Below are 26844 nucleotides of genomic sequence, written 5' to 3'. Positions count from 1 at the left end.
TGGGTTTGCCTTTTCGAGGGATTAAATATTGCGAATGTTTCACTTATTAGTAGATTTTGTTAGAACATAGTCTTATACCATTCTAACCCACCAACAACTGCCCATTCCTGTGTAACACATTGTTGTAGTGAATCTTCTCTGACCCCCCTCCCCATGCGCTGCTTGCACGGCCTATATTTATGCCCCTGTAACTGACATAAAAAAAAAGTATTGTCTCAGCAGGTCCATGAAACCCAACAAACCTCCCCAGCTCTCAAGGCAGTGCGCTGCTCTACTATCAGTGGGCGGAGTCTGGTGGGAGTGGGCCTGCCCGGCGCTTTTAATACAGATGCGCACCTCCATGCGCTCTGCGTTCAGCCACGGCAGAGCGGGGGGAGAGACGGACCAGACAGCACCATGACCGCACCCGGCAACACTTACGATGTGATCGTGGTCGGCGGAGGAATATCGGGTAGGTCTAACATCAGTCAACTTTGTCGCGCGCTGCAGCGTGCGCAGGCGGATGGGAGTCAAACTATAGACTGCGTGAATCCAAAACAATCGCTCACCTCTTGCCGCTGCGCTTTGTGCGAGATAACCGCACAACTGTTGCACAAGAGCTGCTCGTGTGTTGTTGGCAAGAAAGTGACACAGCCGCTGTCGAATTTTCTAGTCGTTTTATTTGAACACAGGCGTTTAGCCGGCTTTCCTCCTCCACGGTGTGACATCCATTTTCTTCCACGAGGCGTCCTCTCCTCTCCTCCGCACCGTGTATCACCGCAGCAGAGCATGTTAAGTAACAGCTAATCAGCCAGAGCATACTTTGCATTACATAAGAGGAGGAGGAGGGGTGGGGGTCTGATAAATGATTCGTTGTTTCTGTCTGATATGACTTCAATTGCATTATGCTCCTCATGAAAGCTCTATACTTGTTTTTATTTTGTCTACATCTGCTTCAGCATACATTGTTCTCCATTATGCATAGTGTGTGTTGCAAACGTTGCTGATGATGCTGTTTGCCCCACTTCTTCTTCTTCTTCATAATAACATGTCACGTGTGTAATAGGCTGTTGTGGATGTTAATTACAAGCTCACCATCACTGACTGATGGTCCCCCAACAATAACAATATTAGTACTAATGTGCCCTCTGGTTTCTGGTGTGAATAACAATCAGATATCAGAATATTTACAGGCGGATACGGTGATATCGATAATGCAATGATATTTGTTGGGTTGACCATTTGTGCAATTTATGATGTCAGTAATGAGGATATAAAGGCAAATAATAGAACAGCTGCAGTCTAATGATTTCAGAAAACTACATTATTTTACTGTTTAAAAAACATGAAAAGACTACATAAATGCCACATGACGAAATGATGACCTCCAATAAGACGATATCTAGTCTCATCTCACAATATCAATATAGTATCAATATGTTGCCCAGGCCTATATGAAAGTGCACTGTCTTGTTAAGTAACACGTGATTTTATTTGAGGAACGGGGGTCACTATTGTTCCCGGAATGGGAATATTCCCAAACTGAATGAATGTCCCTATTGTCTGAATTACAGATTGTCTCTGTATTTTGCCAGTAATTCAGAAGATCACAGATTGCTGTCGTCTCATGAGTACAAAAGGGTTCCCACATCCACGTTAATGTGATTGTTCCTGTTATTCGGCTTTCACAGACAAAATGTAGCACAGGCAAAAACGCATTTCCTTCATTAGTGTGCAATCCTCCAGTTTCGTGTTTTTGTTTTTCCCTGTGCAGCATTTTGTCTTTGTTTTTGGTTTTTCTTCTATCTCATGAAACTTTAAGCAGGATTCCTTGTTGATGAAAACAATCTATTATTCCGTAGTTGCAACAGAATAATAGGGTCAAAGTCTTGGAGATGTTGATTTAAGTATCTTGTGTGTTGGATCACAGAGTTGCAATGTGGTATCACACAACTTGGTCTTATCAAGTTAGAGCTATAAAGACAGATGCACTCCCTTTATAGCTCTACGACTCAAGTTACGTGTGCAGATGAGCAGTCAGTCTTTCAGGGTCAAAGTGCAGCTGGAGGATTTAAAACCCGTCAACTTGTTATGTTGAGAATATTGTTTTGTTTTATAGAGATTGAACCGAGAAGAATGAATAAAAACATCGACTGCATATCAGAAGTGGACGTAGTCCCCCTCCCTGTCAATCACATGTTAGCCCCGCCCTAAAGCATACCCTGCTTTATTTAAGGTCTATTTGACTCTAAATGGACCATCATTTACTAAATGAACATCATGTTGTCTTGAAGAAGACTTGATATTAGCGATTGAGATCATAAACTCATGTTTACAATGTTTACTGAGGGAAACAAACAAATGAGAAGTAGAGTCATTTACTCATCGACTTCTATACAATCAGGCTTCTTTTTGCAACCAGAAGAGTCGACCCTGCTGGCCATTTGAAAGAATGCAAGTTTAAAGCGCTTCCCTATTTGGCTTCACTTTCCTGAATTGAACCTGTTCTTTCGGTTCCCCCTGCCGGGCCGCTGTCCTCTTTCTTTTACACTGACTGCTGGCCTGCCTGCACGTCCGTCTGTGTGTCAGACAGTGAAGAATTTAGGTCAGTGTCAGTTCAAATACCAGTCAAACAGGCAAAACAAATGCTACAGAAAAAAAGTTAATCGAATAAAACTGGCAGACAGCCCCCCCCCCCCCCCCCCTGGCCCTTGCCTCTCCCCCCTCTCCCCTAGTGTCACATTAGGGTCTCGTAATTACACCATTTGTTTATACTGCTGCCCTTTACTGGCTTCCATTGAGGTCCACATATAACAATCACTGTCCAATCAAAGGACAGATGAAACATGGGGGACAGGGAGAGCTCTCTCCTCCCTGTGCTTCTCTCCGTACCACCCTCTCTCCTGAGATGTTTGTTTCTCCATTGGCCTGCAAATGCAATTGTCATTTTTCCGCCTGCCAGCCGCCCACCGGCAGAACTGTGGCCCTGGAGGGGCAGCCAGCGCTTTCTGAGAAACATTAAACACTTCTGACAGCCTGTTATCAAACCAGCAGCAGAGAGGATGCAGAGGAAGAGGGGGGAGGAAGGGGAGGAAGGGGAGGAAGGGGAAGAAGGGGAGGAGGGAGGAGGGTGCGGAAAACAGAAAAAATGGCGAAGAGAAGGAGGGAACCACTTCTTCCTGTTATGTCTCAGCAGCTGTGAATGTGGGAAAATCAAACGAGGCAAACTGGGGAAACAAAGAGAGGAGGAAGGAGGCACAAAGACGAGTGTCTTATAGAATTGGGGAAGAGAGAAAGAGACATTAGTGCTTACGAGGAGAGTAACTAGGGAACTGGAAAGGGGATGGAAGCGTTGAAACACTGTGCAAAAAGTAAGTGGTGGTCGGGACTCTTTTGGTCCTGACTTGAGTCAGCCCATAGTGCAGTTATCCCCGATGAACTGTGCAGCAGATGATTTAGAGAACTTGGCTGCACTTGCTGGGCTGTGGCCTTATAAACTCTGCTGTATTCCTCCTCTCCACAGGCCATCACCCTGAGAAGTCCGCCGTAAAGTTAATAGTCTATTAAATTAGATCATGCTTAATAGAATCGAAGGGCCGGTTCTCTTGAGGAGGTTTTCCATGCGTGCAGTGACAAATTACATTTGTGAACCAAATGTGTTGCGTAAAGGCAAGGCCGTATCGTCTTCGCTTTGGGAAGGATATTCTGTCTCGAATGGCTTATAAGCACAGTTGTGTTTGTTTGCAGCTCTATAACCCTCTTCAGCTGCAGCTGGCTGACAGTGAGGGGCAGTGGGTTGCCAGATCATGCAGGCCAGGTATCAAAATGAGCCTTTTTCCTGCAGAAAACTCACAACAAACGTGCACTCCTCTGCACAGCTCGGACCAGCAACACTGTGAGTTAAGATGCCACCGTTTGAGATGGGGAAAATGTCCGAATCCTGTTTATTTGACAGGGACAGTGCACCGCTTCTTAAATGCACCTCAGTTAGCTATAAGCTAAGCAACAGAGACAGAGAATAACTTCTATGTCAAGAAAATCACCACTGTAATATAATCACAACAACATTAAGGCAACACAACAACAACCACAAGATTTGACAATATTAAGACACGTCATAATCCAAACTTTCACAGAAAAAGTACGAGTGTATACAAATACAAGAAGTAGTGGAGGTGCAGTGGTGGGTAGTGGAGGGACTGTTCTGTGGAGTTCACGCTCATCAGCGCTGTAAAATAGGTCAGTTGTATGTCCTGATGCTTCATGACACACATAGTAAACAGAAAGCATGTGAGCTCTGAGGCGCTGGCTGTTCTGCACTGCCCCTTTTGATTCAGTTTGTTCAGAGTTGTTTGTACAGTAATGTAAAGGGGCTTCACACACAGGACACATAATTCACACTAAGTCCCGCCCCTCATATGCACACTGGCCAATCATAGCGCAGCGTTGGCCAGGTCTGACGAGGGTCCAACAACTATCTGGCTCCGCTCCATGGACTCTCTCGCAGTGGTTTCAGATTTTCTTCATTTTCAGGATGGCTTTGTGGAGGCAGAGAGACGTTTCTACGTTAAAAACCTGTGTAGCTAACGTTAGCAGAGAATGTAGCACATCGTTAAATAGCATTAGCACTTTGATGCTACGCTAGCTTCTGACAGTATACTGAATGTCTACACATGCTGCGTTTGCTTTGATTGTAACAGAGAATAAAGACCTACCCGGCTTTACAGGAACAGCATTGTGACTTAATTTCATTGTCTTCTGTCTCGCTCGCCAGGTGATGAGGTTTTACTTTCACACTGTGATCTGTAGCTTTAGCTTCTTTATCTTTTTAACCTGTTTACTGCTGAATCAGCTTGACATCCTGGATATAGCCTTCAAAAGCATGTTGTTGACCCTTCTGTCTGCGTCTCTCTCAAATCGCTTTTTTTAAGTTTTTCCATGAATTAGATCATATTCATTCAGGGAGTGCAGTTAGTTACAGTGTGGGCTCTATGGTAACGTGGCTCTGACAGCTTGTAGCAGTAGATATGAGGGGCGGGGCTTAGGAAAAGGTTAATTGACTTGACTGCTGTATCTTTATTTTCAAGATGGGTGTATAAATATAAATATATATATAGAATATATATTTGAATAAAGATATTTAGTTATTCTAAAAAATATACAGATTTTCTGATTTGGTAAAATGTGTTAGAGACTGGAAGCAACTGAGTGAAGTATTTAAGTATGGAAGTCAAACATGAGTTTAACACTATAATTTAGTAAAACAACACACATTTTATGGGGACCCACTCAAATGACCACCTAAGGGTCCCGGGGACTCGCTACTGTGAACACCAAACTCAACTCCCTGTAAGTTGAGCTGAACTCACCTGAACTCAGTCTGAAAGCTCCTAAGGCACCATGAACCTTCTCTGACAGCTTGTCTACAATCTATGTCTGCAATCCTGGAACACCACTTTCTCTATCCAGCTGTGCAAACATGGGAACCGGTTGGCTGAGCCGCCACATACAATCATTAGACGGACGCCTCGTGTCTGTTTCCATTTGTAATTTCTCTGCGTGCCTGCGCCTCTGTGTTTGTCTTGTGTGTGGAAGGTAAAGCCATGAGAACTGTGCAGCTGTAATCTCAGCTGTGTTCAAATTATAAACGATGACACTGATTGTGGTGAAAACCCACATGAAGCTGATGGATGATTGCACAACACAAAGTCCTTCTCTCTCTCTGTGGGAAATGTTCCTATTTTCTTTTTCTGTTTTCTGTCGGACAAAATGTCTTTCCAGCTGTTTGATTGCACTGACTTTCTGTGAGCTGCACTGAGCGTTTGTGTGAAGGTAAACTGTAACGTTAGCGAGACACTATTCCTTCAGTTTAAATACTTAAATAATTAAATATTAAGAGGTCTGTGGGGATGCCCGGCAACACAAACCCTGTCTTGCTTACCATGCTAATAATTTTTTTGCCGTGTCATTACCATTCATATTTATATAACCAATGTGTTTATGATTAAATGCACACAGTTCTTAATAGATCTAGCCTTTTTTATTTTGCTTTCAAAGAGCACAAGATTGATACATTTAACTTTAAAATGTCTGGTCCGGCACACAACCCCCTATAAAGTGGCGACTTGTCATCCAAACATATACATCTAACAAGAGTCAACTGCATCCTTCTATCTGTAATACTGTATCTGGTGATTAGAGCAGTTTTCATCTATAAAATATTCCCTGAAAAACTCCTGTCTTCATGCCAACACTCTTACTCTCCTGTCCGCTCTTTCTCACGTCTGTCTGTCTGAATTTCAAGCCATCGTGTAATTGCTTTACAATATTGCTCCTCAGTGTGTTGCCAGTAAACAGCCAATCCGTGTCCAATCAGTGTCGCTGAGAACGTGAGATGGGGAAAATGTGATTGCATGCGTGTCTCGTAAATGTCTCCCCCTCTGGATCAATATGGAGCCTTGTAGGTGGTCCCACTTCAAGTGGCTCACTTGTCACTCAGTAATGGATTTTCTTTTGTTTGGGTTCCTGTGAAAAGAACACTTTGCCGAGGTGCAGACAAACACAGAAGTTTTCAAATAAAATGCACTTCGTCAATTGTACGACGTGGTATTGCGGGTTGCCATTTTTAAAACATCTGTGTCGAGTGAATGAAGAAATTGCGGTCGCTATTGATGGTAGCTTGGCTATTTAAAAATGGTGGGTTTGTGCAGGACGTCCCCTGACGTGATAGTAACAATTCTCTCTGACCAATCGGTGGTCTGCAGTGTTTTAACTCCACCTTCAAGTATCGACTCAGCTTGCGCATCATTGTGCATCTGTTATCGTTGCATCTGTGCTGCTTTTCAGGCACTTAAACCACAGCATCCTGCACGCAAGGTACTAATCTTGTTGGTTGTGATTGGTTAACAAAAGGTTGCCTATTGGTCAGAAAACAATTCAAAGCATTGTATCCCTATAAGGGTGAAGAATAAGTGCCGTTTCATTTGTAGATTTGCTGGTGGATTCTGAGCTGAAGGTGCATGTCAACTCTCATCTGCTGTCAGTGAAGCCTGCGAATGTGATTTACACCATCACACATGGGAAACACTGGGGGACAAAACATGGCATGAGCAATTGGGAGGGAAAAGACAGGTGGTAAGCCAGACGTGGAACGAGGGGGAATACTGAGGGAACCGAGTGGCAGTGGAGAGATAAATTCTTAAATTAACACGGTTAGACACATTTAAGTTATGACATAATCAGGCTGACAACCAGAAAACAAGAAATCAGGGAACCAGACTGCTGCAGCTGTTAACACCGATAACAACCATATTACACCCATACATCCATTCTCCTGAATCCTGTTCAGAGTCGCAGGGGGCTGGAGATAAAAGTGTCAACATATTCCAACTCCTGACCCTGAACATTTTCTAAATGCTTTCCAAGAGATCTGCCACCTAAATCCAACTCTCATTGGCCTCTGACTTCCTCTGGGATTAATCGTCTTGTACGTCGATATTGCCAATAATCAATGTAACCGACGGAGCCATGGTGCTTATCATCGCTGACTTCACTCGGTGATCTGGGGAGGAAAACAGCCACGGGCTTTAAACAATACACATTCAATCGTACAAACAATTATATTGAGACATATTTGAGCGGGGACATCTGTGTGTGTTGTGTTTGAGTGTCTGCAAATACAGTTACAATACAGTTACAGTGACAATTACAGTTGTCAAGGAAACAGTGTCTGCCTCTATTTATTTCTCCAGCACATAGGGCAGAAAGTGAAAAGGAGTGTGACTAGTGTGTGTGTGTGTGTGTGTGTGTGTGTGTGTGTGTGTGTGTGTGTGTGTGTGTGCGCGCGCATGCTTAGCGTTGTTGATCTGCACAAAAAGTGCCGGAAACTCACTCCTGACTGTCGCTCACCTCCAGGCTCAAGCACATAAATATGAAGCGTTTCTGAAACTTAAATAAAATATAAAAGCCAATAAAAAATAGTTTGGTTTTATTTTTTTCCTGTCAAAACATCTATAGACTAGATAGACTAGACAATTAGGTCAACCAGAGCCCCAAGGTGATATGGTGGAGAGGAGATGAGCATTGTGTGTGTGTGTGTGTGTGTGTGGGGGGGGGGGGGGGGGGGGGGGTATACTGCAGTATAGGGAGAATCAGAGGAACAAATTCACCTTCATTACAGCACCACGGCTTACACACATTCAATCTGAGCTCATTCTTTGTGTCTTGTTTGCTTTAGATACTGCACGTAATGCAGCAGCCTTCTATTGCACAATAAGCTGCAGGGACGGCCCCAAGAAGTGGAAATGCTGAAATAGAAAATACACATTAATGAAGCAACACTTACAAAGGCCACAACTTACTTTAATTCCACCTGAGAGAAACATATTTTGGATGTCTGTTGTTTGTTAAGTAATATAATCTTTACTCGCAGAAAGGTTTGGAAAATTAATGCCGTACAAATTCATTAAAAACACTTTGAAACGATATAAAAACAGACGCACAAAAGATGCATTATTAGCAGCTCAGTGAACTTGATGTTTAATGAGCACAAAGCCTCAACTCCCTCTCTGCCTCCCGCTTGGTGCCGTGAGAATGTCTCTTCGCTCCGTTTCCTTCTGCACACACTTTTTTGTCGGCCTACAAATGAGAATTGTGAGCCGTAGACGTACAGTACAATCAACCTCCTTAAATGCACATGCACAAAAGGAGGGCAATGCACTGCTGAATGCACACCAGCAGCGCCACAGATGACAGGACGACTGCGCTTCGTTTGATGAATATGAAGCATGTCTTTAGGTGCAGAAAGCCTCTGACAGCAGAGGAAATATGTGAGGAAGAGGAGGAAGAGGATAAATCTGTGTTCTCTCTCTCTGATTCTCTGTGTTTTTTTTTTTAATCCATTTGGTATCCCCCCCTCAGGCATATTTGTCATGGCTCGGAGTAGATGGGAAAACAATTAAGGTTATGTAAACCCATCTTGTTATGTAACCGCTCTTGAAGTTTTAAACGTTGCGGACACACCCACTCAGCCTGGTGAATGTCAGTGTGAATGGTCGGGAGTGTGGGGTATGCAGTTCTTCTTGCGTCACCGTGTGGCAGCAGCGAAAGAAACAACTCGAAGGAAAGCAGATGTTTGTCCAGTGGTTTTCTCACTTAGCCTATATAACAGATTTTCCATAGGAAACATTCCTCAAGTTAAAGCATGTCATTTCACGTCTTTCTTTGGGTTTTTCTGCCTCCCTGCTGCATGAGTTGAATTTGAATCTGACCCTCTGTCTCTCCTCTCTGCTGAAGTTCAGTTGATTTTTCCAGTAGTGCAGCTCAGTCCTCTTCTTCATTTCATGGTGGTGGGGGGGGGGGGGGGGGGGATAAACAAGGGAAGGGGGAGCTCAGTCTGAAGTCTTTGAAGTGATGAAAGCTTTATACTGATCTATTCTTCATATTCATACTCATATTTCTTTATTTTTAAACAAAATGATGCCTCCATTAAGCCAAACAAGCTTTCTGATCAAAGCGATATCCCAACAGGATGCTACTTTTTGCAGTGATTGCTGTAGGCATAAACAAAGAGATGCAGACAGATGCTCTTTGTTTTTTTCAGGACAGAGACTGACCTTTGCGGCTGAGTGCAGGTAATAGCATCAATTTACCGGTGAGAGATTTGTGAGCCTCCTCTTGTCATGGCTAATGCTTTCTCCAAAGCCTGGCAGGCTGCGTGTGTTTGTACAAGGAGAGCGGGCTGAAGTTGGGTAATACGGGACAAACTATGTTTAAACTTATACAAACTTTGCTAGCATCAACAGAGCTTAGCAGGATTTGGAAAGAGAGCGTAAGCGGGGCGAAGACGGGACGGTAAGAAAGGAATTCAGGAAAATATTTGCACAGATGTGGGTGCCTGCTGAGAGTGTAGCTCTGAGGTGTATAGATGCACACCAAAGGTTTACGGAGGGGCTGTTTTTCATGGTTTGGGCCAGGGCCCTAAGTGTCATTGAAGGGAATATTAATGCTTCTATCATACAATGGTATTTTGGAGTGCTTCCAACTTTGTGGGAACAGTTTGAGTGTAAATAATGACTTGACTAGCTGGTACAGATCTCTGCCATCAATCTCATCAACCACACCTTTTTCTAACAGTTGGAGCATTGTTATGGCTTGTGAACACCTTGCTGAAGGAAACTGGCTTTGTTACATAATCATGCATAACCCATCTATGTTTATTTAAATCACAGTGTGTATATATATATATATATATATAAAAAGGAAGAACAATCACCTGTTGACTGTTTCTGTGCAACAGCAACAGTTGTAGCCGTTATCTCTTTGGTTGCGCTTTGAAAGATAAACGGAAACCAAGACAGAAGTTGAAATAATTAGAATTTTGATCGCAGCGCTTTAAGCGCGTTAGTGAAGAAACTTCAGAGAGATTCTCTATTTGTCTCTAATCGAGCGTGTGGTGTTGTTCTGGGAAATTAACAATGAGTAGGTCGTTGTGAAACTGAATACAGGAACCTCATTATGACATAGTCTAGCCTGGAAGGAAGGTTGAGGCCTCACTCTTCCTGTGGGCCTGGCCCTAAATTGACCTTTAAACTACTGTTACATTAGGTAGATTAGAGGCTCAGTTGGAAACATAGATATGCATTTTTGGGAAGACTCAAATCAGAATAATCAAATACTTTGCACTTAAGAAATGGAGTTTTGTTCTGCTGTGTCTCGGTGTAAGAAAATATTTGGATAATTGATAAAAAGTAGATGGTTCAACAGTGTACAAGCAAATGTATGGCAAGGAGTCGACTACGACTCCCAAAACGGGACCTTAAAATGAATGTCGTGTGCTAACAGCCGGCAGAAGCTTAAGATTACACCGTTCTTTAAAATTCTCGGTCAATTGAGGAGGAATTCAGCTACTATCGTGCTCTGGCTGGCCTCCTCTCCTCAGCAAGGACGTACTAAGTGGTGGCCATAACATGAACCTTTTAAGTTTGTTCCATAAGCCAGGAGACTCTTGTGTTTATATTTTCAGTAACATTGAAGATAACTAACATTTCTTCCCACTTGGGAACTCTGTTGCATCTCCGGCTGCGAGCTAGGCCTTGCCAGCCCAACGTCAGTGTTTCTCCTCACTGCTGCTCTTCTGGCTGAATGGGATCAAATCCCTGCAGTAGAAAGCTTTCCCCAAAAGACTGAAGGCTGTTATAGCTGCATATTAATGCCCATTAACAGTGAGTGGCATCCTGTAAGTAACCGCTCATCTTCATCTCATATATATCGCTCTCTGTCTCTACGCTGTTTCTGTGCTTTTAAACGTCTACAGCACAGATGTAGTCCAGTGCTGCACGCTAATCCTCTGCATGTGTGTGTGCACGCCTAAGTGCCTTTACGTTATGTCTTTTTTATGGCAGCGATAGCGTGAGGTCAGTGTGTGAAGAGCTGTTGTTTTGTCATAGACTCTGTGTTGGGTCAGTCAGTATATGTGAACGTCATGCTCTGCTCTTCGTGCTGCCCTTTCTTGTTGTTCACATGATCGGCAGGTCAGCTGGTTTGTCGTGGAAGTGTTTCTCCCCTTTCCCCCCTGATCTCCCATCTTTCCCATATCAAGTCATTCCAAAGGCAAATGTTAGGTGTTTCATCCCTCACATTATACTCACAAGAGACCTGTGTACAAAGAAAGAAACGACACGCTGTAAATCAGGAAGGAACACAAATCAAACGGACATATTGAACTGTAAATGGTACCATGGTGGGCTGACTCGCAGATGAAACACGCTGTTTGTTTCTCTACAAAAATCCATCCATTCTGTCTGAAAGTTACCTAACACAGCCTCACAAAGACATGAAAAAACATGTCAAGAAAGGCGTGGCACTTACCCAATCTATCATAAAGTTTTACAGACCTTATCCACCGTTGTGTGGCTCTACTGAGAGAACACTTCTAGGGAATTAAGGCTAAAGAAAAAAGTAGCACCTTCCCCACAGTCCCACATATTTCACATTCCAAACAGACACCATTGTACACCACCACATGACAATAATGACACATGACAATAATGCACAATCAGTTTACAAGTGTAATCTTGCCTATGTGTGGTGCAGGAAGTGTACTGTATGTGCCCTTACTCACGTCTCTGTTTCTCTGTCTGTCTGCAGGTTTGAGTGCAGCGAAGCTGTTGAAAGCCAATGGACTGAGCCCTGTAGTCCTGGAGGCCAGGGACCGGGTCGGTGGTCGCACCTTCACCGTGCGGGTGAGACCAGGAGAGCTCACATTGCTCCAGATGCTGCTATTAAAAACAGTATTTGTGCAGTAGAGTTCTGTTGTGCTTCAGTTATTATTAAGAATAATAACAATAATGATGATACCTTTTATTTCTATTGCACCTTTCGTACACAAAATGCAGCTCAAATGTAGACAATAACGATTGGAATGTAAATATACATTTAAAAAGAGGAGGGAAGTCAAACAATGTATGAGCTGCAATTGATTCATACAGGGCATTGCATTATTTGAGCCTACTTTTAATATACCCTTTCACAAACTGCTCTTCTGGAGGAAGAAAAGGTCGGACATTGGCAATTTATTTGTAAATGATAGTAAGCTTTTCTAGTCGATGATAACGCTCAATTTTGTGCTGGGGTAGTGAAATGACTGTAGGTACATGTCTTAACTTTGCTCTTTTGGACCGACAACAAGGACCATAGTTCTGTCCTGGTTCAGCTTGATGAATATTTGGGTCATGTATAAATTGATGACAAAGGAAAAGAGGAGTAAAAAGGGAGGTAAGCTATCAGGATCAACAGCTATATAGAGTGAGGTGTCATCTGCATAGCAGTGAAATGGATAATGGGCTTATGGATGATTATAGTATAGTGTCAACACATGAAGACTGAAAAGTAGTGGACCCAGGACCGAGCCTTGTGGTACTCCATGTTGAGGCTCTGTTCTTTGTGATGAGAATCTGTGTTATTGAGACAAAAAAAAGTTGTGGTCTAATTGGCAGGACTAAACTCTCTCCAACTGTATCTGTTTATTTGAGAAGGGACATTGCATATTAATAAATAAAAATGCCAGACATAGCCAAAAAGGCTATTTTTCATCTTTAGTCAATGTCCGAGGTGTTACAAAAAGCTTCCTAAAATGCATACCTATCAGTAAAACCTTTGTGATCAACAGCATACTTTTGAGCATTATCTAGTAAAGTGAACGTTTTTCTTATTCATCTGTTCATGTTACGATGTGTTTTTCTTTTCTTTTTCAGAATAAGGAGACGAAGTGGGTTGACCTGGGCGGAGCTTACATCGGACCAACTCAGAACCGCATCCTCCGATTGGCCAAAGAGTACGGCATTAAGACCTACAAAGTCAACGAGGAGGAGAGTCTGGTGCATTATGTCAATGTGAGTGCAGCATTCGTGTGTGTGTTTGTTTTAGGATGGCAGATAATATTCTACTCCGAGCTTTGGCTGATCTGTTCAAGCTAACTGTCCTTCAGTTTGATTTCTGCTGTAAGTGTTGACTGTTTCCAGAAGATAACGCAAACATGCTAAGCTAAGCTAACCGGCTGCTGGCTGGGGCTTCATATTTATGTTGATCTTCTCATCTAATTTTCTGCAAGAAAGCAAAGAAAACGATTTCCCCAAAAATGTCAAACTATTCCTGATACAGCCATGTTGACTGACAAATATCTTTGTTGCTTTTATTTGTACATCATCTCCCGTCCTCCAGACTCTTTACCTTCTTAGTGAGACTCCCCTGCTAGCTGTTGCCTTCAGCATAGACATAATGTTGGTGAATGTAGGATGGCAAGCTGTTCTGCTAAGGACACATGGAGGATTTTGGTGTCTCCTATACAATCACTTAACAGTTTATTTTCTCTGAGTGGTTGAAGGAACCGCAAAGCAAAAAAAAAAAGGAAGGAAGGAAGGAAGAGGCCATATTTGTTCTTGTTATTCTTTGCGATATATCTCATTAGTGTGGGCACACCGCTGTCCTTAACACAGTTGTGTTCCTCTTCCTGATTTGATTTGCCGCTGCAGCCTTGTACCCTGGTCAAACTTACTGTAAATCAATGGCTGGCAGCTTTCTGTGTATCTGTGTGTGTGTGTGTGTGTGTGTGTGTGTGTGTGTGTAACATAGACTGTGTTCAAGTAATTGAATCGTAACTTCAGAGATGGACTTTGAGCTTCTGGCCTCGGGGTGTATAGAGCACAAACTTACATACACAAACCCACTTTTTACTCCATTAGATAGAAACCTGTTGCGAATGTCCACCGCCCACTTTCATCTACACGCGTGAAAGGCCCGGAGTTTTATAAAAACCTCTCAATGTAATTAAACCGAGGAGAACTACACACAAAAATACTGGCCCATGAATCAGTAATAAACTCAGTATTGTAGGCTTTAAATCGATTTATGTCAGGGTTATTGTATTAGTGTTTTATCATATTATTGACCACTGCCTCTCTACTCCCATATAAGGGATTTCCACTATAGCAGTGATTGTACACCTACTGTGTGTCCTGAACCACCCTGAAATCAACCTACGATAAATTTGTGATATCATTTAACAGCGCTAGCATGCTCAAACTAAGTTGTTCACCTTGCTAACGGAGAAACGCGGCTCATTGTGTCTACCGGTGCAATTCCCCTTTCACAAAAGTAAGAAAGATCAGAATATGATTGGTGGAGACGCGTTTTAAGTGACACACTTAAAGTGATTACACTTCCTGTGGCTTTTTCACAATAAAAGTATTAATGAGTAGCATTGGTAGGAAATGCTGCATGTTTATCTTAATACGGACCTTATATCACTGCTGGAGAGCGAGCAGGGAACCAGGAGGCTTCTATGAATGAGGCCAAATGAACAGTAACACTGGAGTGCATGTAAACATCGGTTCAAGTGAATCTCGTGTGTGTGTGTGTGTGTGTGTGTGTGTGTGTGTGTGTGTGTGTGTGTGTGTGTGTGTGTGTGTGTGTGTGTGTGTGTGTGTGTGTGTGTGTGTGTGTGTGTGTGTGTGTGTGTGTGTGTGTGTGTGTGTGTGTGTGTGTGTGTGTGTGTGTGTGTGTGTGTGTGTGCACATAAACTACTATCTTAAGGATTGCAACTTAAACAAAAAGTCAAGTGTCATATATGTAAATATTTACTGTGATCTACATTCATCTGTCCAGTCAAACAGACAAATATAAAGTAAGTCTTAACTTGAAGGGGCTGATACACTTTTTGTCCTCTCAGGGAAAAACAGCAGGCAGGATACCAGATCATAACTGAGCACAAACAGACCTCTGTGCTCTGTTATTAAGACATACGTCTCTTAACCCGATCAACGTAATCTCTCTGTTATGGTTTACTTAATTCGTCTGTCAATATAAACTATATTGTTTTGCTATAAGTACTAATCCAGTTTAAGCTTGGTTTTCTAGGCTTCAGGTTCATCTCATCACTTTGTCCTTAGCACTGATGTATTATTGACTTGACCTACTTCAGCAATGCTGTGAAATGTCAGCAGCATGACATTTGGCTCCGACAGCAGTTAAAGAATAAATCTGTGGTTTAGTAAAGGACTTGAGTGGACAGCGCTGGTGATGTGAAGTGTTCCTGTGAGCACTGAATCCGTCCATACTCTTCTCTACAGCAGCTCCTATGCGAGTGTGTCTCCTTAGCTACTATCACTGTAAGATCCACTCAAAGGCCCAGACTCACACACTCACACACTCACTCTCACACACTCACACACTCACTCTCACACACTCACACACTCACTCTCACACACTCACTCTCACACACTCACACACTCACTCTCACACACTCACACACTCACTCTCACACACTCACTCTCACACACTCACACTCACACACTCACACACTCACTCTCACACACTCACTCTCACACACTCACTCTCACACACTCGTAGCTTCCTGGCTGGTTTCCATGGCAGCATGCTTCATCAAAAGCTGCTCACCTCTACGGTATGCTTGTGTGTTTGTGCATTTGTGCGTTCATGCATCTGTGCACGCAAATGTTTGGAGGCGTGAGACGAACTCTATTTCTGGAGCCGCTGATCTCACAGCTGAGTCTGCAAAAATGTTGCGTACAAATTTGAATCCCCACTGCAATACGTAAAGAATGAGGCCGGTGATATTCTAAGCATTTTGTCTGTGTAGCTCAAGCTACCGCACGCATGCCTGTTGGTGCATTCTAGGACAAAACGGCATTAACATTACAGACAAAATGAACACATGGGTGCAGTACAGAAAGACTGATAGCGGGACCACGACAAGGCAGGACCTTACCATTTTAACCATGCATTTAAGCCCGGGTTGGCAGGTCTTTATTCAGCATGTCGCTAAATGCTCTCTGGCCTCCTGAGTGAAAAGACACAGGGATCAGTCATGTATTGCGGTGTAGGCACACCCTTAAAGCTCCAAAGCTTTAATGGACTGACTCTACTGGGTCTTCATCATGATCAACATGACAAAGCAGGCAACAAATTGATTACATCCTGATCCAGCAATAGATATACAGTCCAGTACTTACAATCCAAAGACATTACTTAACATCTAAACATGACAGAACTGCAGCAGCACTCTCTTATTGAATCTGTTATCCTGCAACTGGCCGTTCTGCTGTATCGCATCTAGAAACAACCTTTGATTTGTGCATCTTTGTCCTCATCAGCACTAGAGAATAAATCCAACCGTTACCTGTTCTTCACCACACAGGATTTTAAACATGTGTGTTGTTGCGAGTGTAACCACACTGTCTTTTGCTTGTAAGTAGCTTTGGATTAGCCAAGAAGCTATTCAGATGAATAAGCTCTAAACAGACGCAGCATGTAAAAGTTTAAATTCTGAATTCAATAACAGAGGAAAGCACGCTGGATTAAATTTATATGAAAGGGTCTGCATCACGTCACAGGGCAGCAGCTTGAGTAGTGGTAAACCAGCATGTGTGCCAAGCCTTTGTGTAATTAGGGCTAGCTTTTAAGCAAGCTGCGTAGCTAATCAGCTTTTCTATGGCAGATAGTAATCCAAAAGGCCAGTACTGGTTTCCCTAATCAGCAAACTACTGCCTTACAGGCAGCATCAGCTCTCAGCACTGGATTTATTAATGAGCTATACCGCTATCAGAGACGGGGAAACAGACTTCGATTAAATACTCTCCCCGGTTATCAGAGATTGAGAAAGAGAGCGTGCGATTGTCCCATCGATCCTGCAGCAGTGTGGATGTCGTGCATGTTTGCACATTCACGGGGCCACTGGCAGAAATGGCAGATGATTGTGCTGTTTATAATACTCAATGATAGAGAAAGAAGTGCCTACCTTATCTGTTTCCATGTTGCCTGCAATCTACATAAAAAAGATAACATTCATCGGTAGCCTCATGAGACATCAGACGCAGATGAACTTAGAACACTATTTTTCTCTAGATTCATATATCAGAATATAAAACATAGTGCATATCAACTTTTAACCCACAAAACCGACAACCAATAGCCAGAGAGACTTTCTATTTCTTCATTAATATTTGTTTACTGAAACAGAACAGAAGCATACATTAGAAGTAGTGTTTCTGGCTTCATGATGAATGTAAGTCCAATGTTCACTCTCCTTTTAGCTCTGTTTTGGTCTCCACCAGCTGAGGAAAATATCTGTCTCTTTAGCTCCTGAACACTCCACTATGTTCACCAGATAGTTGCTAACTTTGCAGGTAGCGTATAGTGGGTTAAAGGGAAACTTGTATCGTTGCAATGTGGGTGGTATGTGCAAATGAACAATGTTCCAGCTGGCAAAAAAGTCTGCGGGATGATACGCAAATGACAGGTTTCACGTCAACACAGAAGTTTGTTTACAACTCAAAAACAGTTGGTTTGAGTGGGAATCCAAAGGAAGGAGACGAGCTGTTATATTATTAATAATCTTTTTAAATGGAAGTTTTCTGTGTTTTTTTTAACCTAAGAGATTATAGAGTGCCAAAAGCAACATATTCAATCATTGTTTTTTGTACTTTAAAGGCAAATTTTTCAACCTGGACCCTATTTTTCCATGTTTTCGTGTCAAAGTAAATGTGTTTGGGAGGCCAGATAACAGGTGGAGAGACTTTGTCATTTACAGGAAAAAGTGAAATGGAGCCAAAATGAGAAAATGTATTCAATAAGAGGCCATTATTAACTCAATACTGGTGGAGCCCGATCCATTAAAACTGTATGAGAGGTTGACCAGACGGCCTGTGCTCTGGGCCTGCAGCTCCAGCAGAATAATGATCCACTGTGAGGCTGAGAGCACTCACACAAAGGCCTCGCCATATGGAGCCAATCTCTGTCTCTTTCAGCGGAAGCTGGGGTTTGAAACAAATGTACTTGTCACGCTAAATGCCAGTGATGCCAGAGAGAATATCCATGGTTACTTCAACAGATTGTCCCCTCCTCACACAGCTAAGAGACAATTGCTAGAAAACAACTAAAAAGAACAACCTTTAACCAGAGTTAGTTCTGCACGTCCATATCTGAGAGTAACCTTTGTCCCTTTGGAACCATCACAATTGTGTGGTTGAGAAATAGAGCAACAGTCCAGACAGACGCACAGCACATGGATTTACAATCCTATCAGACTTGATGATTCTGAGTATTTTAATCAGTTGGTAAATGTTGCACAACTAAAACGAGCTGTTCTACAGTCACTCTGACTAAGCACATTTGAGGTCGGCGTAGCGTGTTCCCGAAGGCAAATAGCAATATTTTCACTTCGACCTAATTCACTATCTTTAAAGTTTGTGTTTTCCTCAAAATATGCCCTCAGCAGGGTGTGAATTACCTTAAAAACCCACACAAGGACATGAAAACCATTCAATTAGCAGCTCTGTAATGCTGGATGCTCGTGTACATTACATATTCAGCGGGATAAGGAACTCAGGGATACAATGCTGCCTTTCAAAGAAACAGGCATTTAAAGATGCTTTGAGAAGTGTCTCCTGCCTTATAAACTGCTTGTAATTAGGAAGAAACGTCTGTAACTTCAACATCAATATCTAACTTAAAACAGCCAACACAAGCCGAATATTCCACCAGCCAAACTCTGACGTCAACACGTGTCCGTCTCCAACAGTGTGGCTCTGAGCAGCTTGAAATGTGACACATCTGCATACAATGTGAGAAAGCAAACTTTTAAGTTGCTCGTAAAAAGCAGTGATTCCACATGTAGAAAACTGATGATTATAAGAATTATTTTTGAAAATATATATATTGATGATGACTTGTGTCCAACAGGGAAAGTCTTACCCGTTCAAAGGCTCCTTCCCTCCCATGTGGAACCCCATCGTCTTGTTGGACTTCAACAACCTGTGGAGGACAATGGACGAGATGGGCAAGGAGGTAAAGCAAGAATCACCCTTGTTGTTTTGCTTTTACTCTCCACTCGTTGAGTCTCATCTTTGCTAAATTCCTCCTCCTCCTCCTCCTCCTCCTCCTCCTCCTCCTCCTCCTACTGTGTTTCAGATTCCCAGAGAGGCTCCCTGGAGAGCTCCTCATGCTGAGGAGTGGGACAAGATGACCATGAAGGAGCTGTTTAAGAAAATCTGCTGGACCAGGTAGAACAGAAAAGACGGAATTATATTAAATGTCCTACCTAACGAGAGTGAGAGCAATAGCTCAGTACAGCAGGATAACGGTATTATAGAAAGTCAAATTCATCTTTGTTTGTTGTGTGTTTGTCTCAAAATACGAGCGCAGGGAGTTGGAGACAGAGTCTGTAACCATATACTATAAATAAAAAATGATTATGAATCAAAAACTTGTGTAGGACTGTTGGTTGAATCCCCCTCTCTCTTATTTCAAGAACCGTTCGTCACTTCGCCGAGCTGTTTGTCAACGTGAACGTGACCTCTGAACCCCACGAGGTGTCGGCTCTGTGGTTCCTCTGGTACGTGAAGCAGTGCGGAGGAACCATGAGGATCTTCTCCACCAGTAACGGAGGACAGGTGGGTCTTTGTGTGTATGCGCACACAAGCTCCTCGTAGCCCACAGAAATACATTCACTCATGCAAACCAGGAAGTTGAGCATCGGTGAGAGATCTCACAGCCCCTTAAATCAGCCCTGTAACATTAGCTTAGTTTACCTCAGTTTGCTGCTGATCAACCTCGCATAATTATGAGCCAAACAAAAGCTGTTTTTTTGGAGTGCTGCGGGAGAACATTCTGTCTTCGTACTTTCTAAAGCAGAGTTTCCCTGTTGCCACAGCCACTGAGGAAGGGAGTTGTGTTTAGATAAACAGGGCCAGCTCTGTTGTCATGTCCCGTTTGCTAGCACACATGTTTATGGGCGCATGCATGTGTGTGTGTGTGTGTGTGTGTGTGCGCAGTACATTTTTGTCTCGTTCTTTGTTGTCAGAGTCAGATTACAAAGTTTGCCACGACACATGTAAGGCGTAAAGTATTGCGTTTGAAGGCAAGTTCGGTGATTTTCACTTTCAAAGCAATTTTCCTCAGAAGCTGAAACTCCTTTAATCAAACGAGACAAACACTGACTCACCTTCTTTCACTGCCAGCACCCATTTGGGTTTAGCTCAGAATCTTTCAATGGCGACTGGCAGGCGAATTCATCCAAATCACACAGTGGCGCGCACACAATGTGTTTCTAATCAGGGAAAGCAGAGAGATCTTGACACTAACCACATGGGAAAGATCACTGTCTTTGTCATTTTGTTCATCAGAGCTTTGGCAGCACTTCATTTCCAACCCCTGAGTCCTCTCCATCATTCAGCAGTTGCTGGCCCTGAGCTTTGAAAACATATTTTCCAGTTTGGTTTAAAGATGTTGAAATTTGCAGCGAAGGAGAACAGAAGAACAAAGCAACAGATCTTGTCAGCTTGACTCCTAAATGTAGTTATTATCAGCCTGGCAGAGTCGTACTCTCAGAAAGATCAGACTGGATAGAAGCAATTTTACCCAATATAATATGAAACTTGCAGGTAGAGCATAAAAAAAGCTAAACCAGAGCGTTCCCGTCTCGCTGCATCCGCCCCCTGTGGTTGCGGTGACGGCGTCGGTGACTGACTCCTGCTCTCTCCATCCACCTCTGCAGGAGAGGAAGTTTGTAGGCGGCTCCAGTCAGATCAGCGAGGGCATGGCCGGGGAGCTGGGAGACCGAGTGAAGCTGGAGTCTCCGGTCTACAGGATCGACCAGAGCGGAGACATGGTGGTGGTGGAGACGCTGGACAAGCAGAGCTACACAGTAAGCATGTCACAGCCATACAGTCATGGAGCTTTGAGTCGATGGGGTTTGTGCCTTTTAAGATTAAAACAGTGACCCAACTTGTAACTTCTTTCAAAAAACATCTTTGTCTATATGTATGAGTTGTTATCAGGTCTACCAAAAATGCGTTGTTCCTCTAAACGTCATAGTTTCAGTTTAATAACTGAGGTCAAATTAACCATTATTTCACAAAACAGTGAAGATTAGAGAAAAATCCCAAAACTGATAACAGATTTGTAAAGTAAAACTATGTTTTCAATTTTTTTTTTTTCCTCCTTTAATCACCTTAAGGCCTGGAATAAAACATCAACAGTTTATAATGTAGTTTAAACTAAAAACATGGATGCATCAGTCTTAACTATCCATGAATGTCATCATATATCACTTACAGTCGTCATTTTTCTGCACAAAGTGTACTTCTACTTATGAAACTTTGAGTACATGTTGTACATTCTTTTTACGTTAACGTAATGGTTCTTTTTACCGAAGAAAACAATCTGAGTACTTCTTCCAGCGCTGCAGCCATGTTTGCTATCAATGTAAACTTATTGGTGTAGTAACACATGCAGGTTTTGCACACTACATAATGTGACATCATTTAACATTCCACCAACAGTCTGACTCACAACGTGCAGCTGGCAATATTACTCTGTGCTGCCATCTACTGGTAGCTTGTCGACCTTTCGACCGTGTGATTCAGCCCACACTTCCCTGTCCCGTTTGTGTCGGCATCGCCTCCCTCTTTATGATGCGTGTCTTTGTCTCAGGCCAAGTACGTGATCGTGGCCACGCCTCCCGGTCTGAACCTGAAGATACACTTTAATCCCGAGCTGCCCCCGCTGAGGAACCAGCTGATCCACCGCGTCCCCATGGGCTCTGTCATCAAGTGCATGGTCTACTACAAAGAGAACTTCTGGAGGAAAAAGGGTACGCAGGAAGACGGAGCGACGGGGAAACCCGAAGTATATGTCGTACTTCATGTTTTAAACTCTTTGTTCTATGCGTCACCAAGGTTACTGTGGCACTTTGGTGATAGAAGAGGAAGGCGCTCCCATTGGCCTGACACTGGATGACACAAAGCCTGACGGGGCCATACCCGCCATTATGGGGTGATCATATTAAATAACATCATGTTATCATTATGTACCCGGAACCACATGGCCAAAAGTATGCGGACACCTGAACATGACACCCATGTGTGACTGTCTCATGTGATTTAAAGTCTGGCATCATGCTGTATTAAGACTTCCTTTCAATGCAACACACACAAAAAAAGTGTGTGGGCAGTGTGCCCACATCTGGCCATGTAGTGCACACTGTGTGTACCTGGAATTGTGTATTCACTACTTCAGTGGTGAATATTTTCAGTGGATGATATTTCTCTTCTCCCTCTCCTCCAGATTCATCCTTGCCCGCAAGTGCAGAAAGCTGTCGGGGCTGACCAAAGAGGAGAGGTAGGTGCACGGCGGAGACACCACAGCAGCTTAATACGCCCGCACAAGCTGCAAGAGCGGGTTTTAATCCAAACACGTCGTCTCGTTTGCGTTTAGGTTGAAGAAGATCTGCGAGATCTACTCCAGAGTGCTGGGCTCAGAAGAGGCTCTGCATGTGAGTTTGGAATACAGACCGGCAAAACGTCACGCTGCTACGGTGGCACTGCATCACTAGTTAAACCATTTCATGTGTCCACTTGTGTCTGTCAGCCGGTGCACTACGAGGAGAAGAACTGGTGTGAAGAGGAGTACTCTGGGGGCTGCTACACGGCCTACTTCCCCCCAGGAATCCTTACGCAGTACGGCAAGTAAGTCGCACAGATGGAGTTGCTCGCAGTAAATATCGTGTCCCGATTCTCGCGTTGAATTTCTTCGCTGTCCAACAAAAACTGTCCAACTGCAGCTTTGAATGAAAGATGAATTGACACAAAACAGTTCGATGCAGTAATAAAATGTATTTGCGGTTGGTTTTATGCAGTAGTTGTGCTCTGCGGAGACTAATTTAATCAAAGGCCACTTTTAAACTCGATAACCTCTCATGCTCTCTGTCTCTTCCTGTCTGCAGGGTGCTGAGGGAGCCGGTCGGCAGGTTGTACTTCGCAGGCACAGAGACGGCCACAGAATGGAGTGGCTACATGGAGGGGGCAGTGCAGGCCGGAGAGAGAGCAGCCAGAGAGGTCAGAGGTCACCGCTAAACACCCAGGAAAAGCGAAAGAGATTTAGAATGTTTACCAGTGGAGTTGACAATGTATATTTGCTATTTCGAGCTTTCACACCAGGTATGCCTGGTGTGTATTAGGCATGTGACATCATCAGCCTAATTGATGCAAAAACATTTTGAAATGTGTGCATAGTTCGCTTTCTTGCCAAGAGTTCTGAGAAGAAAATTCACATGGTGTTAAAATAAATAAATCTTGAGTGTTCTGACTTAACAACCAATGTGTTCTGTTGCAGGTCCTGTGTGCAATGAACATGATTCACCAGAGTCAGATCTGGCAGACGGAGCCCGAGTCTTTGGTGAGGGAGATCTTTCTAAACAATTGTTTTGGGAGCAAATTAAACTCAAAAGTCAAACTAATGTAACCTAAACTCCTCCTTCTGTCCCTCCAACAGGAAGTCCCAGCGTTCCCCTTTGACACCAGCTTCTGGGAGAGAAATTTGCCTTCAGTCCGTGGTCTCCTTAATCTCGTGGGATTCTCCACCTTCCTGTCTGTTGCTGCTGCAGCCGGCCTGGTGGCCTACAGGAAGGGCCTCCTGCCCCGGAGTTAAACGGCCCAAAACCGTCACCTCACTCCTCTGCATCTCAACGGGCGGCACACCTCCATAGACACTCCTGTACTTCTAGTGCACTACTTTATGGCCCAAACTTCTAAGTAGTGAACTATATCGAGTATAGAGTGTTTTAGAAAAACACTGGTCACACGAAACACTAATGCACCAACACTCTGTGCACAAAGGAAAGAGAGAGTGAGACAAAGAAACGTGCTGATTAGGAGTTAAGAGATGCTGGTGTGAGAGGAGAGAAGAAGACCTCAATTCAGTTTAAGTCTGCAATTAATCTGAGATTCAGATTTTGTGAAACCAATGAAGGAAAAACAGAATCAATTTTAAAAAGGAAATATATATGACTATATATATATATATATATATATATATTACAATGAATATTCCATAAATTGCCAATGATATTCACATTCTTGATTACATGTGAGTTTATTAACTCGTCATGCTTTCTGTCTGTGTGTGTGTTTGTATGAGCTTTGTTTGTATGCATGCGCACATGCTTTTGTGAGCATGCATTTGGGAGTGTGAGTTTGTATAAAGTGTGTGTGTGTGTGTGTGTGTGTGTGTGTGTGTGTGTGTGTGTGTGTGTGTGTGTGTGCGGTGTGTCTAATTACCTCTGCTGGTTATAGGTGCTAATTTATTCTGGCCAAGCAGCTGTAGCTGTTTGTAGAGATCCAGTAACACCAGAATAGAGTTGTGCCATTGCCCGTCGTAAAATCACAGAGGAGGTTTAAGGATAAGGCTGGTGAGCTTCTATTTTCTTTTTTCTATTAACTAATCCCATCAATGCTTTAATCATTTACTTTTATGAAGTATTGTCTGTGTTTCCAAAAGCCGGATTTATCTTCTTCATCTGTGCCTCAGAGCTCAGTTAGTTAAAAAAAAACAACACATAAATGACCCACACTGTTGCACTGGTTGGCTTGTTCCTCCATCGTGATGAACATCCAACTATCCTAAATTTGCCTCAAGGCTTCACAATGTACGGCATATGAGAACCTTCACTAGCCTTGTTTTAAATGTATCCCTCATATTACTCACTAACGCACTAAATGCACGACTGAAATTAGTCCAAATGCACTATTCACTGCTGTTTGAGTAACATTCGCTGAAAATGACAGTGGCCAGCTGTTAAAGGAAATAAGGCCCTTTAACTATACTGTGTATTCGTGACCCGTTTTCAAAAGATTTACATCTTCTGTAGGAAGAAACGGACGAGGGGCTAACGGGGTAGGGAAGTGGGAAAGTATTGAGAGACAGAATAGTGAATTGTTTACATGGGAGTTGTTGACAGTGAGAAAAAGAAAAAGAGAAATGCACTACAAGCCTTGTCCTTTCATTAAAACCTGTATTTAGGGGTAATGTAGTTCTACCAAGCTGCTCTGTTATGTTTTGGTAAATGTAATGGAGGCATTCGAATGTATTTTCTTCAAACTAGATAACAATAACTATTGTATATTTTACTTTTTGTCATTCATAAATATAGTAACACAGTGGCTGGTGTTGTAGCTAACTAAACAGCACAATGCTAAGTTTGTTTCAAATCTTATTATTGGAAGCCATTTCTGAGCCCTCCACCATGGAAAGATGTGGCCGGCCTGCAGTGAGGGCCTCCCAACAATAATAGACTTACATTATTACAGATGCTTTATTGTACTATATACTTATAGAGAATCTAATAAGTTTAAAGCCCGTGAGATGTAGCATATTTGTTAACGAACATACAAAATGTGCTTCTTGGTGAAATAAATGTAAGAAAACAGACGATTGTTCCCAGAAAGATTAGACAGAAAAAAAAACTGAATTCTTTGGGAAAAACACAACAGAATACTTGCAGTGAATAGTAATTGTTGGCCACATTGCAAGCACTTCAACAGCAATCCATGACGAGCTGCACTTCGATTTCAGCAATCTGTTGTCGGGGTGTTTTTTTTCCTCCTTCGTAGCAGAAAATAGAAATCTGATTTTGGAAGTAGATGTAAAGAAAACCACATGATTGAATCTAAAAGAGTTCTTCTGTAAGTGCGTCTGTGTTGAAGGGCATTGTGCTGTGTGTGCAGCTCTGTGTGCCCACTGAGAGACGGTTCTCCTACCAAAATGTGTGTGTGTGTGTGTGTCTGTGTGTCTGTGTGTCTTGTTATCTGTCGTGCCTTAATGGAAGTCATAGTGTTTTTTGTCATTTCTCTCAAGTGCCTGTGTGACTCTGCACTGGAGATTAGAGGTCAGATTGACCATGGTCATCAGCAACCATCAATACACAGTGGACGAGCAAAGCGACCCCATGTCCCTCTTTGTCCTCGTGTCTCGGCATCCACCTGTATTACCTGAGCTACCTCCTCAGTATAAACTTGACTCAGGTAAAGCCAGGCGTGTAAACACAGTGTCAGACGTGAATAATGGAGCTCAGACTGTTGAGTTGATCAAACTGCTTATCTCCAGTGAAGCCAAGTCTGTGTGTGTTTTGTATTGTGATTACAGTGCTTCACTATGTGTCCCCCCCCCCCCCCTCCCCCTCCCCTTTCCCTTCCCTCTTCATCCCAGCACATGCACATGAATGTGCTCACATTTGAAAAGGTTTTCTCTCAAATCTTTCTGACTTCAGTGAACAAACACAGGCAGCACACTCTGTCCGTCCGTCCGAGCTACCGTACAGTACTTACGCCGTCAGCCGACACAATGCATCTGATACGTCTTCAGTTCTTTTCTGTTCCTCCGTCCCTCGTGTCCCGCTGTGCATTTGAGACTCTTCCTGTGACCCCCATTATTTGATGTCTTTGATTCCTCAAACGAAGCTGGTGATATTTAAAAGGAAAAAAAATGTGAAATAAATCTACTTAATTGACTCGT

General features: G+C 43.0%; 1 protein-coding gene across 1 annotated transcript; it reads left to right on the top strand.

Annotated features, from left to right (window-relative positions):
• Positions 1-363: 363 nt before the first annotated feature.
• mao (monoamine oxidase) lies at positions 364-26844 on the top strand. Its single transcript, XM_076110083.1, has 15 exons — positions 364-451; positions 12127-12221; positions 13233-13370; positions 19237-19341; positions 19465-19556; positions 19805-19946; positions 21050-21199; positions 21988-22147; positions 22233-22329; positions 22621-22674; positions 22771-22828; positions 22924-23021; positions 23279-23390; positions 23668-23730; positions 23827-26844. The coding sequence occupies exons 1-15, from the start codon at positions 397-399 to the stop codon at positions 23980-23982; spliced, it is 1575 nt and encodes a 524-aa protein (XP_075966198.1). The 5' UTR covers positions 364-396; the 3' UTR covers positions 23983-26844.

Source organism: Anarhichas minor, unplaced genomic scaffold (genome assembly GCF_050575085.1).
Source record: "Anarhichas minor isolate MPS153535 unplaced genomic scaffold, ASM5057508v1 ptg000004l, whole genome shotgun sequence".
Taxonomy (NCBI): Eukaryota; Metazoa; Chordata; class Actinopteri; order Perciformes; family Anarhichadidae; genus Anarhichas; species Anarhichas minor.
This window is presented reverse-complemented; position numbering and strand designations above follow the sequence as displayed.